Source organism: Neomonachus schauinslandi, chromosome 15 (assembly GCF_002201575.2).
Source record: "Neomonachus schauinslandi chromosome 15, ASM220157v2, whole genome shotgun sequence".
In the NCBI taxonomy this organism is placed as follows: domain Eukaryota; kingdom Metazoa; phylum Chordata; class Mammalia; order Carnivora; family Phocidae; genus Neomonachus; species Neomonachus schauinslandi.
The window spans coordinates 44,251,474-44,266,995 of NC_058417.1; the positions used below are offsets into that span (position 1 = coordinate 44,251,474).

General features: G+C 52.0%; 1 protein-coding gene across 1 annotated transcript in view; it reads right to left on the reverse strand.

Moving 5' to 3' along the window:
* The window catches only part of MARCHF10 (membrane associated ring-CH-type finger 10), a 73,453-nt gene that overhangs the window by 1,077 nt on the left and 56,854 nt on the right, over window positions 1–15,522 (reverse strand). Inside the window, exons 8-10 of the mRNA XM_044921841.1 lie at window positions 14,671–14,780; window positions 5,656–5,769; window positions 1,868–1,910 (exon numbers count right to left, since the gene is read on the reverse strand). Coding sequence (XP_044777776.1) covers window positions 1,868–1,910; window positions 5,656–5,769; window positions 14,671–14,780 — 267 coding nt within the window. The remainder of the gene's footprint in view (window positions 1–1,867; window positions 1,911–5,655; window positions 5,770–14,670; window positions 14,781–15,522) is intronic.

Here is a 15,522-nt window from a genome sequence, read left to right on the forward strand (position 1 = left end):
CTGGGTCACAGAGCCATGGGGCAAGTTGTCAGACTTGGGCACACCCGCGCAGGAGCTCGCCCTAGCTGCTTCCACCTCAGGGCTTCCCGTGGCATGTGTGGGCTCCAGATGCCGGGGAGGGGGAGCCCCAGTGAGAACGTTGGCAGGGGCACCACGGAGCCACAAAGAGGCTGGCGTCTCCTTGTGCCACATGGTGGGCCCTGATGTTTCGTCTTTTTCCTCCCTTTTCACCTGAGCTGAGCTAGGGCAGCAGGTCACAGCTGTGACTCGGCTCTGGCAACAACCCATCTTAACGAAGGGCTGCCAACCAGGTGAGTCATGCCAGGCTGCTGGGGACCAGAGAAGAGTGTGGCCAGGGGGAGGCCGGGAGGCGTGGGCATCTGGCTGCCCTGGCTTTTTCTTGATCACGGCCCTGGCGGGAAGCCAGGCCAGAGCTGCCCCTGACCAACGTGCCAAGACTGTCCCTCTGCGCCGGGCTCTCCTCCACCTCGGCGGCCTCCACCCGTGTCCAGGATGGTGCAGGGCTGGCGGCAGGTAGAGAGGGCCTAGACCTACAATTCCAGGGCAGATCTGGCCGCCCCCACTTTGGGGCGGATCCTACAGCCAGTCCCAGCTTCCTGAGGAGGGATGGTAAGTGACGATCAGCGGGACCATCTGCCTCTGAGCGACGCAGGCACTCACAGGGAGGGTCCTCGCGCCTCCTCCGCGGAGACTCGTTTTGAAGCAGCGCCCCAGGGATGCTCTTCTCCTGCCCTCCAGAGAGGGCAGTCTTCCCTGCGGCCGGGGCTCGGACGCCCCCCGGGGGAAAGGCTGGGTCCCCGGCACCGCAGGGCGATAGCGGCCCGCGCTGGGCACTAGGGGTCGCCCCTGCCCATGCGAACCGCCGGGCGCGCGGGCCGCAGGTTTCCCGGGACCGGGAAGAGCCGCCGGCGCCACCGGGGCGGGGGGCGGGGAGGGGGCGCCGCCGAGACCCTGCCCCGAGCCGCGGGGGCCCCCCAGCTGCTCCCCGAGGTCGGCTCGCGGCCGCGCCCTTTCGGCGCAGGGGCTGCCGCGGGAGGCCGCCACTGGGACCTGCGAGCGAGGCGCAGAGGCGCTTTTCCCCGAGACACAAAGGTCTTTTCTAGATCTTCCCGCTCGCTCCCTTCCCGGCTGCCGGAGGGGGAGCAGCAGCCCCGGGTGCGCCCAGGCGACAGGGCCTGGCGGCGGGGTCCCCGAGGGGCCCCGGGACCGTCACCCGGCGGGGATGGACCCCGTGGTCGCGCCCAGGGCTGGCACTCCGGGCTCCTTTTGTGAACCGAGGGAAGCGTCCCCTCCCCGCGTCTCTGAGAACGGTCAGCCCGGGTTCTCAGCACTGCGTGCCCTGAATAATCAATTGGCTTCTCGAGGGTCGTAATCTGGGCCCCACCCTGTGGAGCTTTGAGCTGGTGCAGCTTCTCTGGGCGGGCCTGTTGGGAGTTCCGCCGGGATGACCAGGGGCCCCCCCCCAGGGTCTGAATTCGAATCTCCAGGAGGGGCCTCGGAATCTGCACTTTCGGTAAATTTCCCAGGTGATTCTGACGGCAAAGGAAAAGGGGAAATAAACCTGCAGCAAGTCATCCTGTGCCCGCCTGACGATACCATCTTCCCTTTAGTTGGCCCTTGTCCTTGCTTTCAGGATGAATTAAAATCCTTATCTGCTCTGCATCTAGTGGACTTGGGACTCAACTCCCTGACCGCTGCCGCTAGACTTTCCCAAGCTTTGTGGGGTTATTTATGCCTCTGGATGGTGGTCATTACTTCCTTCCACAGTATGAAGTTCCATCCAGTCACAGAAAAACAGTAAATTAGCAAATACCCTCAAAATGGCAGGACTGACCCCCAAACCTACTTTCATTTTCTTCCGGTCTGGATTGTGGGTAATTTCTTGACAACTATGAGAAAGAAGACAAAGAAAAATGAATTGTTTTTCCAAAGCAATTGTGAACAGATGTATAATTCCCCGCTCTTGGGAATGTTCTGGGAATCCCTCACATCACCTTAAAGGGGCAGAGGTGCCAAGGGCAGTGTTGATATTCAGCACCTGCGGGGGCTTAGCCTCGTGCTAAAGGCAGGGCAGAGAGAACCCGGGTCACCTTCGTTGGCCGTTCAGGGCTTCTAAATTTGGCCGTGGGAGCAGACTTGCTTCCTTTCGGCAATTGATGTGAACAGCAGAAGCCCATTCTGAGGGTTCGAGAATCACATTTACAAGCCGTGGGGGTGAAGGCCGTGCTAATTGGCCACTTGCCTCACCCCTGGCTTTTAAACAATCAGTTGTGTTCTCTGCCTGGCAGGAAGCTGCAGGCCCATCAAGGCTCTGGGCTCCGTCTTTGTTGTGACTTTATGGCATTTTATGCCACAATGAGAAACACTGTGTACTCCGTGGGAGCCCATTGTGCCAGGCTGCAAGGATGTGGGCTCCTGTGCAGAGGGCTGGTGCTCCGCCCCCCGAGAGGGAGAAGAGGGGCTTTGTGACAGGCTGGAAGGCAAAACAAGGGGTGCTGGACACTGTTACTGGGGCAACTGCTGGCCAGTGTGGGGGCAGCTGTGGCTCCTGGGTCCCCGTCACCCGCCGGCCGGGTGGGGAGGGCAGGAGAAGGATGGACTTTCTTCTACGTCAATTCTACATCAGGACTGTGCCAACCGCGGCCCCCAACCCCTCCAGGCTGCTAAGCTGGCCTCATCCCGCCTCGAGACTCGAGACTCCAGACTCCAGACTCCGTGCCAGGTGACCGCCTCTATATGTAAGCCAGCTCTCAGTCCTCGAGGAAACGCCATCTGGGTGAGTAGGGAAGTTTTCCCAAATGAGGGCCAAGCCTGGGCCTCCAATATTTTGGGTAGATTTGGTTCTTTGCGGCAAGAGTTTTGGGGTTTGTAGAAACGGTGTGAATGGAAGGGCCCAGAGAAAGTCTCACCCACAGATGGGCCAGTGGAGTTTCAGAGCTCCTTCAGGGCCCTGCCTGTCCCCCCAGCCAGCCACTGCCCCCCCCCCGTGGCCCTCCCCCGAGTATTATACAGGTGGAAGTTTCCCGACAGATGAAATGTTACTCCAGCATACCTGGGGCAGGAGAGCAAGGCAGTGTTCGCTCCGGGAGGTCACGGGCACTGTCATGATCCCTGGGAGGCCTGGGGTCCCACTGCCCTTTGCCTTTTAGCTCACGGACAGAGATTCTTTCTAGTGTTTTACCTAGTTTACTGAAGTCGGCCCTTAAGAGGTACAGGGGAGCTGCCATGGGCAGGCAGGGAGAGGAATTCGAGGAACAGGTACATTTCATTGGGGAAACAGCATGGTGTAGAAGGCCCGGCTTTGCCTTCAGGGCACTCACCACCTCACTAAGGAGACAAATTGTTTGTTTATGGGATCACTGGACACCCCTGGAAGTCCCAGCCAGGGAAGATCTTGTGTTGTCAATACACAGCCTCTGGAAATTCACTGGTCCACTGGTTCTCTTGACCAAGGGCTACTTTCCAGTTATTTCCTGTCTTTATAAATATGTGAGTCTCATCTTCCAACTTGATCAGAAGTTCCTCAAAGAATGGGACAACATGGCATCATGTCCGGTAGCCACTTTCCCTGATCCCCATCTCAGCACCTGGTACAGGCCAGGGCATGAATGAATGAGTGAATGAATGATCATCACCATGGGCAAACATTCATCACTGGGTGTCCTAATGAGACACAACCAAGAAGCCCGACGTGAATGGGTTCTCCAGTTCTGATAGGTAAAGGAGAGAGAAGGGGCTCATCCCCCCCCAACATGGTGCCTCTTTTTTGCTAAATGTTACCCTCAGATTCTGAGTGTCTTCTCCAAGAAGATACCGAGACTCAAATCCAGAAGACTGTGAATTTGACAAAAGCCATTTGGGTCCCTCTTCACTGGCTATTTGTACTGGTCTTTGCTTGGTGGTTTTAGTGGGTGAGGTCTATTTCAGGGTTTCTCAAATTAAATGTAAGCTTTAGGAGTGCTGCCCTGTCCTTCCTGCTTCCTCCCACCTTGGTTCCCAGATTGCTCCTGGTGTCACTGACTCCTTCTCTAGGATAGTTTTACCAGAAACTTCTTTAGACTCCATGCGTCAGGGCCTCACCCATTGGGCTGTGCTGTTTGCTGTTTGCTGTGCAGTGCTGTGTGTCCCGGAGGCTAGCATTGCTTACATTAGCTTGCTGACGTCATGGCCATCTGTAACCTATATCAAACCCTGGGTGCTTTGAAGTTCAATGTGCAGTAAAAAGTTCATTAAAAAAGATGGGGAATCATGAAAATGAGGTTATGGAAATGTTAACAAAGGATCATTTCCTGCTTCCTGTACATTTCCCCCCCCCCCTTTTTTTTTTTAATGTATTTCTCTGAGGAATTTATGTCACCATTAAAACGATGGAAGAGTTAAAGGAAGGACAGGCCTGGGTCAGAAAGAGGGTGAGATTCCTGAGGAGATCTCTTGGCCAAGGCCCAGTCCGTTTTCTTCATTAAGAGCTTGGGAGTCCAAAGGGAGAATTTACGCCAGGAAAAAAGAAAAAAAAAAGGGACAAATCTAGAATTCTCAGGACTAACGGTTGGACCCCAGCAGTTTTCACAGGGATGGCTCCAAATGGATGGCAACAGCCTGGTGTCATTGTGAGGTCTGCAACAGGGTCAAGAACCCTTGGAATCGCTGGATTCCAGCCTCCGGGCAGGGACTGGTGCCCCTTACCCACTTGAAGAAGAAGAGGAGAGAGACATGGAGAGAGATGGGAAGCAGGGGACAGAGAAGAGAAGGTCAAGAGAAAGGGAGGGACATGGGATAGGGTGGCAGAGGGTCACTAAAACTGCCTTGTGGCTTGCCAGTCATGACCTTCTAATGTGAGCAGAGGTCAAGTTTCAAGCCTCGAGGGGTGTTAAACGCTAAAAGCAGATCAGTCCCTGGCATGGCCTTAAGGGAGTGCTCTTTCCTGGCCTGGCCACAGCCAGGCATTTAGCCTAGAGGGAAGGCCCTTGGGAGCTCTGCATTCTGACTTGACCGTGGCCAAATGGACATTCTGGGGGACTTTGCTAAGGCCAGGCTCCTCTCTCCAAACTACCTGGCCTCCTGGAAGGCTCCTGGTTCTCATATTAAAGGAAGGGCAGCCACAGATGATGATCCCTGGTAAATACACTGTCACTTCTCTAATGGCCAAATGGGACAGCACCTTTATTTCTTGGCATTCACACACCCAGAGATGCTGGAGTAACACACTCTGGGAACCAAAGCTAAAGAAACAGTTCTCCTTGGGGGAAGGTCTCCTGGTTTTCATGGACCCTCCATGCTTGGGCAGTGGGCATTGCCCAGACATAATGCACACCCAGCCCCGGCAGCCTTGCTGACCTCTTTTTTTGGGGGGGCAAATATCCCTAGAGACCCACTTGCTTCTATGACCATTAATGACCACTTAATTACTACTCCTGTTTAATAGTAAGCAATTATGCAACGATCGCTTACTTTTCGGCCCGAAGGCCACTGTGTGTACACTTACACGGAATCCGTGCCACATCTGCGTCCTGGCGATGACCGCACCATAGCCTCCCCACGTGACCACGAAGACCTCAACAGATTGCACATGTAATCGCCAACGCTGCAAGGTTTGGGGAAGTGCGGCCGGAAGGGGTGGGTCAGAGCCAGACTCACCCTCTCCCTTGCAACTCGGTTGTAGTTGAGCCTCATGAGTTCTGCAAACCTCTGCTCATAGAGGTGAAGCAGCAGCACCAGGTACAAGCCTGAATTCATCAGCTCATTCTGTGCCTAAATATGGAAAGGAGACTTTTAAGTTCATCTATAAAATATTCATGATCTAAATCATGAGGCGGAGGGAGAAAAAAGAATAGAGGAAAGAACCACCCACGAAAAATAAAGAAATCACGGGGTGGAGGGTAGTAACAAGACACCAGGGCAAGGCCTGTCCTTGGGGATCAGAGAACAGAGCAAGAGGGGATTCAGCGTAGAGGCTGGGCGGCTGTTCTGGAATTCTTTACTACTGAATGGAGGATGCCCTGGGAGGACTCCACGCTTCAGGCTCAATCCCATGCTGTGAACATTTATGGGGCAGTTATATGTCAAAGCCTTGAGCTGGGTGTTGTGGGGAACGTGGGGCAAAAGGTCTCCGTGACCTGCTGGGAGCCCATCATCTGACATGGGAGAACCTTGTTCAGAAACAGTTCCAGTACCAGCTGGATGTGCCAGCTACAGTGGAGGTGCACAGGGGGAGAGAGACGGGTTTACTAGGACATGGGGAAGGCCTCTCGGATGGTCCTTAAAGGACGGGAGGGCCTTCGGTTGGCCCTGAGGGTTGGTGAGGTCGGACGGAGGCACTGAACGCCAGCAAAGGCCTGGGGGCAGAGAGAGCAGAGCACATGCTGGGCAACATTCCCTACTCACGAGTGTGGCTGGAGTATTTTGGGAAGGTGTTTTTTTTTTCAATTTTTTTTAAAGATTTTATTTATTTATTTGAGAGAGAGAATGAGACAGAGAGAGAGAACATGAGACGGGGGAGAATCAGAGGGAGAAGCAGACTCCCTGCTGAGCAGGGAGTCCGATGCGGGACTCGATCCCGAGACTCCAGGATCATGACCTGAGCTGAAGGCAGTCGCCTAACCAACTGAGCCACCCAGGCGCCCCTGGGGAAGGTGTTTGTTCTGGATTGAAAACATTTTCTTGGTATGAGCTGGGGAGATGGGAAGGTGGGAACCCATCAGGCAGCACTGGGAGTTTGGATGTCATCCTGTGTGCAGCTCCTGGCCTCTGAGCAGAGGAGTAAACACAACGGGATGTGTGTCTTAGGAAGGCAAACGTTTCTGTGGGAGAATTGGGAACACAGATGCCACAGGGCAATTTTATTTCCCTAGATCCCTCGTTTGTCCAGAGAAAAGGCCCCAGGCCTTAGGTCTGTATGTTTCTCTCTCTATAATTGGGCTTAATGATGGTCTCACCTGAGGCTCCCGCCCTGGCTGGTCTATTATTTAACTTCCAGACAGTGAGTGTGCGCCCGGCAGAGTCCCAGATGGACTGTGAACCTCAGGGCCTTGGCTCATCTCTTCCTCTTTTGGTCAGTTGGCTTGTTTTGTGCTTCTGTTTTGATTGTCCCCCTCCCACTGTTCACAGGCTGTGTCCACAGCTTTTCCAGTTTTCACGATGTCCCCTCCTTGCAGAAGCCTTCCTGATGAACCTCCTTTGTTCCAATCATTCCTTTACTCCCTGATTACTAATTCTTGCTTTTATACACTGCATCTTGCCCTGGTTAATGTTTTTGCTTTTTCTCGGTGGGTGGGTTGTGTTTTATTTTTCCTCGCTAGTGCTCGGAGCATAGGGAGGTACCCAGGGAGGATCAGACTGTTTCTGGCTGATGACAGCTCCTCGGTCCTCAGCTTCTTGGAGCAGCCTCTGCTGCATGGCTTCACCCTGGGGACCCTTCCTAGACCTTCAATAAATTAGGGGCCATTAGGAATGACTCCTCCCCCTCTGCTGCTTTGTTTCCCCACCTGGCCTCCTGTCAAATCCCCATGGGTGGGGGGTTGCGGGTGGGCCAGCCGGTGCTCAGGAAGCCCCCAGCAGAGGACATGGCCCTCTGCCTCACCCTGGGGAGAGGTCGGAAGTGTGACCGTTTCCTGGGATAACTGAAGCTCAGACCTGACACAGGGACCACCTCTGTGCCTTTCCCTTCCTTCTGGGCCCATCTCCTTGTCCCCGTTCCATCCAGGGCAGCTCAGGAAGCTGACCCAGGACACACCTCTTCCAGGACGAAACAGTTGCCAGAAAATGTGCCCAAATTGAGCAAGGATCGATGCGTTCTTCCTTCTGAGTCCGGTCCAAGTCTGGATTTTGCCCACTGGCCCCAAGGTCACGGCTCAAGGCCCCTCCGCTCTCCTTACAGACCTGTCTTGAAAGGCTCCCGTCAACTGTCCTTAGCAGTTAGCCTCCTATTTTTAGACTTGGGTCATGTTTTCTGTGCTCTTCTGACCTTGGCCTAGAGCAGGCAGAGAGGAAGTTGCTTGTTTTCACTTTTTTCTCATCGCCCCCTCCTGCCTCCCCACAGAGTCTGCACCTCCTTTGCAGCCTGTCTTAGAAGCTACCGCCCCTGGGAAGCCTTCCTAACCCACCCCTCAGCTGCTCCCCACACACCAAGCCTTGTCCCTTGTTTGCTTTTCTCGGGGGCTCCGGGGGCGCTGGCGTGGCCTCTCGCGAGCTGCCACTGATTTGCTCTCCAGCACTCTCTTCACCAGGAGGCCTTTATGCTCAGAGACACTCTGATGCATAATGGCAAATCAATCAGCTAGAAAATGGCTTGGAACTATCAGGTTTGTCAAAGCATTCAGGGAAATCATTTACTTTTTATGACTCAATAAGGCCTGGAGGCATGCAGATGGGAAAATATCCACTAATGTTTTCTGCAGATAATTTGAAAAGTCACTTCTAGCAGATTGTGTCTCTTCTCGGGTCTGTGGGAGGGAACCTGTCACGCGGCGCCATAAATCTCACTGGCCGGCCTCCTTGACGTGCGCCCTTTGCAGGGCTTGTGATGCTCCACAGAGGGGCTAGGCTGACCAATCAGAGGCTGCATTTGCTAGTGAACCCAGAGTCGTCTCATGCTCCCAGCCACAAGTGGGAGGGACTTGTTCTCAGAGAGAGTTCCAGGGCATGTGTTTGGCAAGGGCAAAATGAGCTAGGTTTTGGAGCATTATTCTGTGGAGCTGTGCCTCACCCTCCCTCCCCACCCCATGTCACCCCATGACACCCCATGTGCAGTGTAGACGGGAGGGGGCAGGGAGCAGGCTTCAAAGGGAGGGGGCTTGTGAAGCCACTGACAAGAGCCCTAGAGCACTCAGGCTGCCTGCCAGATGTTTTTCTTTCTTTTCTCTTGCCACCCCCCCCACCCCTTCATTTTGTTTAATATTCATTTTGGCCAAGAGATTTACTACCTATGGAAATTCTCAATATAATCCACTCAAAGAAGCAGACAGCCTGGCTGAATGTTCTATCAAGTCTTCAAACGTGTTCAAGAGATGCTCCCGGGTGTGAGGGTGATTAGGTGGCTGCGTGTGTCCAAGGACATCTGTCTGTGGCTGAGATGGAGGAAAGCCAGACCTGTGCCTTAGAGTAATGACAGCCAGAGGCCCGCGGAGACCCTCCTCTGCTGACAGAAGCACATCTCCATCACGCAGTGGGCATGGGCCCCCAGGATGCGCAGCCTGGGGCTGTCAAGTGCCAAGACTTTGGGCAGAGTTTTCACTGTGCATGGCCAAAGTGACTCCATTTATAAAAAGAGAGAAGTCACCGCCATCCTGCCTGTTTCCCCAGTGTGTTAGAGCAAAATGAGCTAATTCAAGGGGACGTGGTATTTTGCAAGACAAAAATATCCTGTAAGAGGCAAGAATGAAAGATAGGACTCAGGACAAGGACCCCATGGGCCTTGTTGGCGCCTGTGTTCCTCGTGCCTAGCCCAGCACCTGCTAGATAGTGTGTGCTCAATAAATATACATACAGATGAAAGAATGACAAAAAATGTATAATTTTGGACCAGACAGTGGCCCATTCAGTCAGGACTTTTGACGCTAGTGACTCCCAATTTGAATATGCACCAGAATTAGAGAAAGGGCCTTTTAAAACATAGCTGCTGGGCACCACCTCTCCCCTTCCCCCAGATTCTGATTCAGTGGGTCTGGGGGTGGGGCAGAGAACGTGTGTTTCTAACAAGTCCCCAAGGGATGCTGATGCTACTAGTCTGGGGACCACCCATGGTTGAGAACTACTGCTCTGAGCCAAGGATCAACAATTCGTAGCCAATCAGCTGAATCTGGCCAGAGGATGTGCTCTGGTTGGCAGGCAGGAAGGAAAGGATGGATGAACACGACTTCTTCAGCTGGGGAGAGCCCTCTCCGTTTTGCCTCCGTTGCGACCACTCTGTTGTGATGACACTTGGCGGGATTCCGACCATTTGCGACCTGCCTGGCCTCTGAGGCATTTGAGTGTACAATCTGTGATCTTGACTGTTCTTCCGCCTGCTCCCTCTGGGCCCATTTTGGAGTTTGGAACGTTACTTTGAGCAATTCCAGGATTTCTTCCTTGCAACCAAAAACTGAGTGCCCCAACCAGAATCAAGGATGAGGCCACTTCCTGGGTAAGGAGCCTGCACCCAGGACGACTCCTTCCTGGGCAGCACTCACAGGGGGGACGGATGCCTGTGGGGCTTAATTTTTTAGGCCTCTTTATAAAGTCAGGAGGGAGGGACGGTTGAGTGGCCACCGGCCCCGACAGGCCTATGATTGGGCCACCAGGTCCTGGGGCCTCATGGGGCCACTCTGCTGCACACAGCCTGTCAGAGCTCCTCATCTAGCCTCTAGAAGCCTAGTAACAAGCCTTGACCCTGTGGGGCCTACAGAACCCACCCAGTGTCTGAGAGATGGGGGGATAATCAGACTCCGATGCCCTGTGAGGGCCCACGGGCAGCAAGCACTCTTCCCCTACTCAGGTGCATGGAACCAAACCAGGGAAACTCTCTGGTCTGAGCCCCTCCACACCCCCAAAGCCATTGACAATGCTACTAATTCTTGCTCTGTGGTTTAGAGCAGTGATCCCCAAAGGCACGTGGATAGAGCGCTCACTCCTCTTTTTCCTTCCTGCTCTTAAATGTCTCTTCCTCAGGGAAGCCTTCTCTGGTCCTGAGAGTGGGTCCGATCTCTTCGTGGCTGCACGTCGTCCCTTGTTGTGATCCTCCCATGCTGGGGGTACCCTCGTTACGCTTCTCCCATCAGAAGGAAGTGACTGTGTTGATCTTGGGCACCGAGGTAACTCCAGCACAGGATCTGATTTACAATAGGCACTTTTATGTGTATTTTGCCACACTTAAAAAAAAAATGATACCTCGCTCCATCCTAGATCAATTCATTCAGAATCTCTGGGGCCTGGCCTGGGCATGAGTATTTTAATAGAAAAAAAAAAAAAAAAAGACAGGCAGCTAAATGTTAATTTTAATTAAAACAAATTTTTACGTGTTTGTGATTTTTATACTTGAGGAAAAGCAAAAACAAACCAACCAACCTAAATGAGAAAAATGCATAAGAGAATAAATTAGTGAGTTAGCAAGTTAGTTGAGGTTAGGTGAATAAATTAGTGAGTTAGCAAGTTAGTTGAGGTTAGGTGAGACCCAGGCTGAACTGAAGTCAGTTCTAGACTTCTGGTTTTGTCCCTTTCTTTGAATATGTCTATTTTGGGCACCAGCTACCCAGCTTCTCAACAAAAGAAACTGTTTGCCAGGAGCATTGGCTAAGATGGCCCAGAGGACCAAGGTTTGGGAGTCGGGAAGGACCTGGCCCTCAGAAGCCCAGGTAGACACATCAACTCCAAGGCCAAGCCAAGGGGCCTCCTCAGCTGGGGACGAGCCGAGGACGGATTACCTCATCCCTATCTTTGTGTTAAACAACAGTTACTTCCGCCATGGTCCATGGAGAGTTTCTGAACTTGTCTAAATCTTGCTTCCCTACTGTCTCAAGTTTAACCCAGACTGTTAGCAAACAGACTCTAGTAAATTCACAAGGGGCCATCAGAGCAGTCAGGACCGCTGTGAAAGGGTCAGCCCTCCACTGTTTTCCATCGGCACGTAAATAGTGCACTTTGGTTCTTGGGACTATTGTCCTCTCACCAGGCTGGGCCTGTCAGTCTCGTTTCTACCCATGATTATAATGAAGGGCATTTTCAAAAGGCTTTGATGGCCTGTCAGGTTCTTGCTGAAACTAATTTAAACTCTATTCTGCTTCCATGTAATTACCGTGCTGGATATTTTCCACTTGCCCTCCAGGTCCACTTTCCACCCTGCCCTGTGGCCTAGAGGCTGATCTCAATGGATCGCATTAACTAGGCCCCCTTGCTCTCTGGCGTCTCATTGGGTTTGGCCAATGGGAGGTGCTGGTGGGAGACCAGAGGGTGGGAGGAGAGAGCAGCTGGGGTAATGACTCTCCTTGTTCTCTGTCTGCTGGGCGGTGGCGTGATAAGGGCTGCTTTCCTCTCCTGAAGGTTAGAGGCTGTTGGAGACTCTCTCCTGTAACTACAGGTCTCCCGATCCGGTGACTGCCCCCAGCCCTTGTCACTGCAGGCCTAGGAACTGTCACAGCGCCTGACCGAGGATGCTTCATCACACCTTGTTGGCTTCTTTTCCTGCCCATGTCTGGCCTTCCTTCAGCTCTCCTCACTCACCCCCTTTGAGAGTGCCACCATCTCTCCTGCCCAGATTCTGGCTGCAAGGTTCCTTTCATGGTTCTTGCTCGAATGTGCAGCTGCAGGAAGCAGTGACGCCAAGGTTATTGGTCCGACCCCAGCGTGGGATGGGTGGCTTTCTTCAGTGATGGACCCTAGCCCGGTCCTGGTGCACTTAGCTTCCTCCTTTGAGTCCAGAGAGGTTGAGCATCTCTGGGGCCATCACATGGCGATTCCCATTCCCTGAGCATCTTTCTCTCCACAGGCGCTGGATTAGAGGATGTACTCAAGTTTTCTCCTGCATCCCATCCCAGGAGGAATGATCTCCTTCCTTCAGACGAGAGAATGGAGGTCCAAAGAGTTTGTGTGGTTTCCCTGAGGTCACACAGCAACTTTGGGGAAGGGAACAAGATTTGGGTTCACACTGTAGTCAAAGCTGGTGTGCTTTGTGGTGGGGTATGCTGCCTCTGGCTAGAGGAGTGCAAACATTTTAGTACCACTGGAAAAATGTACCATTAGTGAGTCGAGTCTACAAATACCATTGGTAAAGCCAACAGTGCACGGTGGTAGCAGCTTCACAGAGGGTGAACCAGGCAGAGGTGCTTGGAACCAACAGGAGTCTTCACTAGCTAAGGCACTCCCCTGGGCTGGACCGTGTTCGTGATGTCTGCAGACCGTTCTGGTAGTATTCCACATAACCTGGCCTTGTCTGGACGTGTTGTCCTCAGGAAGTCCTACAGGCTCCATTTCCTGAAATAGTCTCTGAGGTGACCACATGGAAGCTGCCTGCGCCCCGGCTGGCGCCCTGACTTCAGGTGCCCACATGGCCTGCTTCCTTTCACTAGTGGGACCCCAGAAGCACCTCACTTTCTCATCTCCGTGCCCGGGGGTGGTGACTGAGTGACTCAGGACCCTTGGGCCTCAAAATGGATGGAGTCAAAATACAATTTATTTCTCAGGAAATCCTTTCTTCCTTTCTTTTCCCCTCCCTCTCTTCCTCCTTTCCACCTCCTGATGCCCGATCTCTTCAATGCTGGTGTGGCATTATGTTCAATCTAGCGCACTTCTTGTTTGCGCTGTTCGGGTCTTTCATGCTCATCAATAGCTTATTCTTTTGTCCAGCAGCTTTCGGATTTTCAAAAGGTAACTAAACAATTGCCCAGACTCACACGCAGCATTTTGACTCAGCTGTGCTTTAGGTCTGGACACAGGCTAATGATCTGAAAGCCAAAGTGACTCCCCTTAAGAATGACATTTGATTGACTGGTTGATTGATTGGTTCCACACCCAGCGTGGAGCCCAATGTGGGGCTTGAACTCATGACTCTGAGATCAAGACTTGAGCTGAGATCAAGAGTTAGATGCTTAACTAACGGAGCCACCCAGGCGCCCAACACGCCACATCTTGAGTGGAAGCAGCTACTTTTTCAATAGCTATGTGGCCTGTGGCTTCCATATTGGGCAGTGCAGTTCTAAATAAAGGATTGTTTTCCCGAGAACTGAACAATTAACTATTATCCTGAACATGAATCACCTGTCCCCCTAGGGTTAACTAACTTTTTCACAGCATTAGAATTGTAATCCAGGGGCACCTGGGTGGCTCTGTCGGTTAAGCATCTGCCTTCAGCTCAGGTCGTGATGCCAAGGTCCTGGGATCGAGCCCCACATTGGGCTCTGCTCAGCAGGGAGTCTGCTTGTGCTCGCTCTCTCTCAAATAAATAAAGTCTTAAAAAAAAAAAAAGAATTACAATCCAAATGCTCCAGGAGAATTAATTCACAGGTACTAAAAAGCACACACTAGGTGCTTACAACCTGTTTATTAACTTTGAGTAAAGCAGTTTCTTTTATTTTTTATAGATTTTTTTTTTTTATTTGTTTGAGAGAGAGAGAATGAGAGAGAGAGCACATAAGAGGGGGTAGGGTCAGAGGGAGAAGCAGACTCCCCGCTGAGCAGGGAGCCCGATGCAGGACTCAATCCCCGGACTCCAGGATGATGACCTGAGCCGAAGGCAGTCGCCCAACAAACTGAGCCACCCAAGCGCCCCAAGCAGTTTCTTATTACCCTAGAGTTACTTGATATATAATTTGGGAACCATTTCCTCCAAGACCCTGATTTTTTTTTTTTGCCTTGTTGCTATTAAACTTCTATTACTTCAGCAAACTTGGGTGTGGAGCTTGCCAGACTATTCCTATTTCTGTGTCCAGTCAGTTTCTGTGGCTTCCTACTTTTGTCCCTGACCATAGCGGGAGTGGGTGGCAAAAACTTTTGAATCCCGCCCCCCATGCATCAGCATGGTCTGACTTAATAGCACACCTTCTTGGAGAAGTGAGCTTAGGGGACGCTCCCAGCCTCATCCCTTGCACCGGCCTTCTACAGTCCTCTTATCAGAGAAACCTTTCTTCCCGCTGTGCTTTCTAACCGACTTTGCTGCGGAGGCAGAGTGGTGTGAGCGTCTCTTACCCGGGATTGCTGGTGGTTCTGGTAGAAGTCGGTCACGTTAAAATCATCCAGATCGACCAGAAGGCCTTGCTTACACATCTCACAGGTCTTCACAGTGCCTAGATCCGCTCCTTAAATTAAAGAATTCTTTGTTACAAATAACCCTGGGTCTTTATGTGTTGACACTCTGTATCTCTTCGTGTTGACATTTTGGGAGTGAACTCGTGTGTATTATGAATTCTGAGTTTCAGTGACCCTTTTTTTTTTTTTAAGTCAGCCATCTTCTGTAGAAAAGGGCCTTGAATTTGAGATCTGGAAAATTTCCTTCATAATCGTTTCCATTATTATGCAAGCTTCATATAAGTGAAATTCCCGTGACTTTTAAATAACAGGTCTTGCTTTCTGTTTAAATATAAATGTACTGGTTCATAAAATTGGAATTGCTACATAGAAGCTGAGAGTCTGTAACACAGGTGTTTGCCAAAAAGAGTGAATATTGGCTGGTGTTGTTGTTGTTATTGTTGTTTTTCTGACAGACCAAACATAGGTCCAAGCAAATGAGTAGATGGGGACCAAACTGATGGCAGAAGCTATTCTCAGTCTGTGGTTCCAAAATCTGCCTTTACCCTCACCCAGGTGACGTCCCACCTGAGAAAGTGAGGGGGCCGGGGGCCATGTATGGGGACTAAGCACAAGCAGTACCTGAGACCAAGCTCAGCTTCATCTGGGAAAAGAAACTTGAGAAGCTTTCCTTTGTGGCAGTGGCTTGCTTTCTTTCTTTCTTTTTTTGTTTTTGTTTTAAACGTGCATGCTAGATCAGCACTTTTGCTCCGCTTATCCTAGTCCCCAAAGCAAAACTGGTGGAAGATGCAG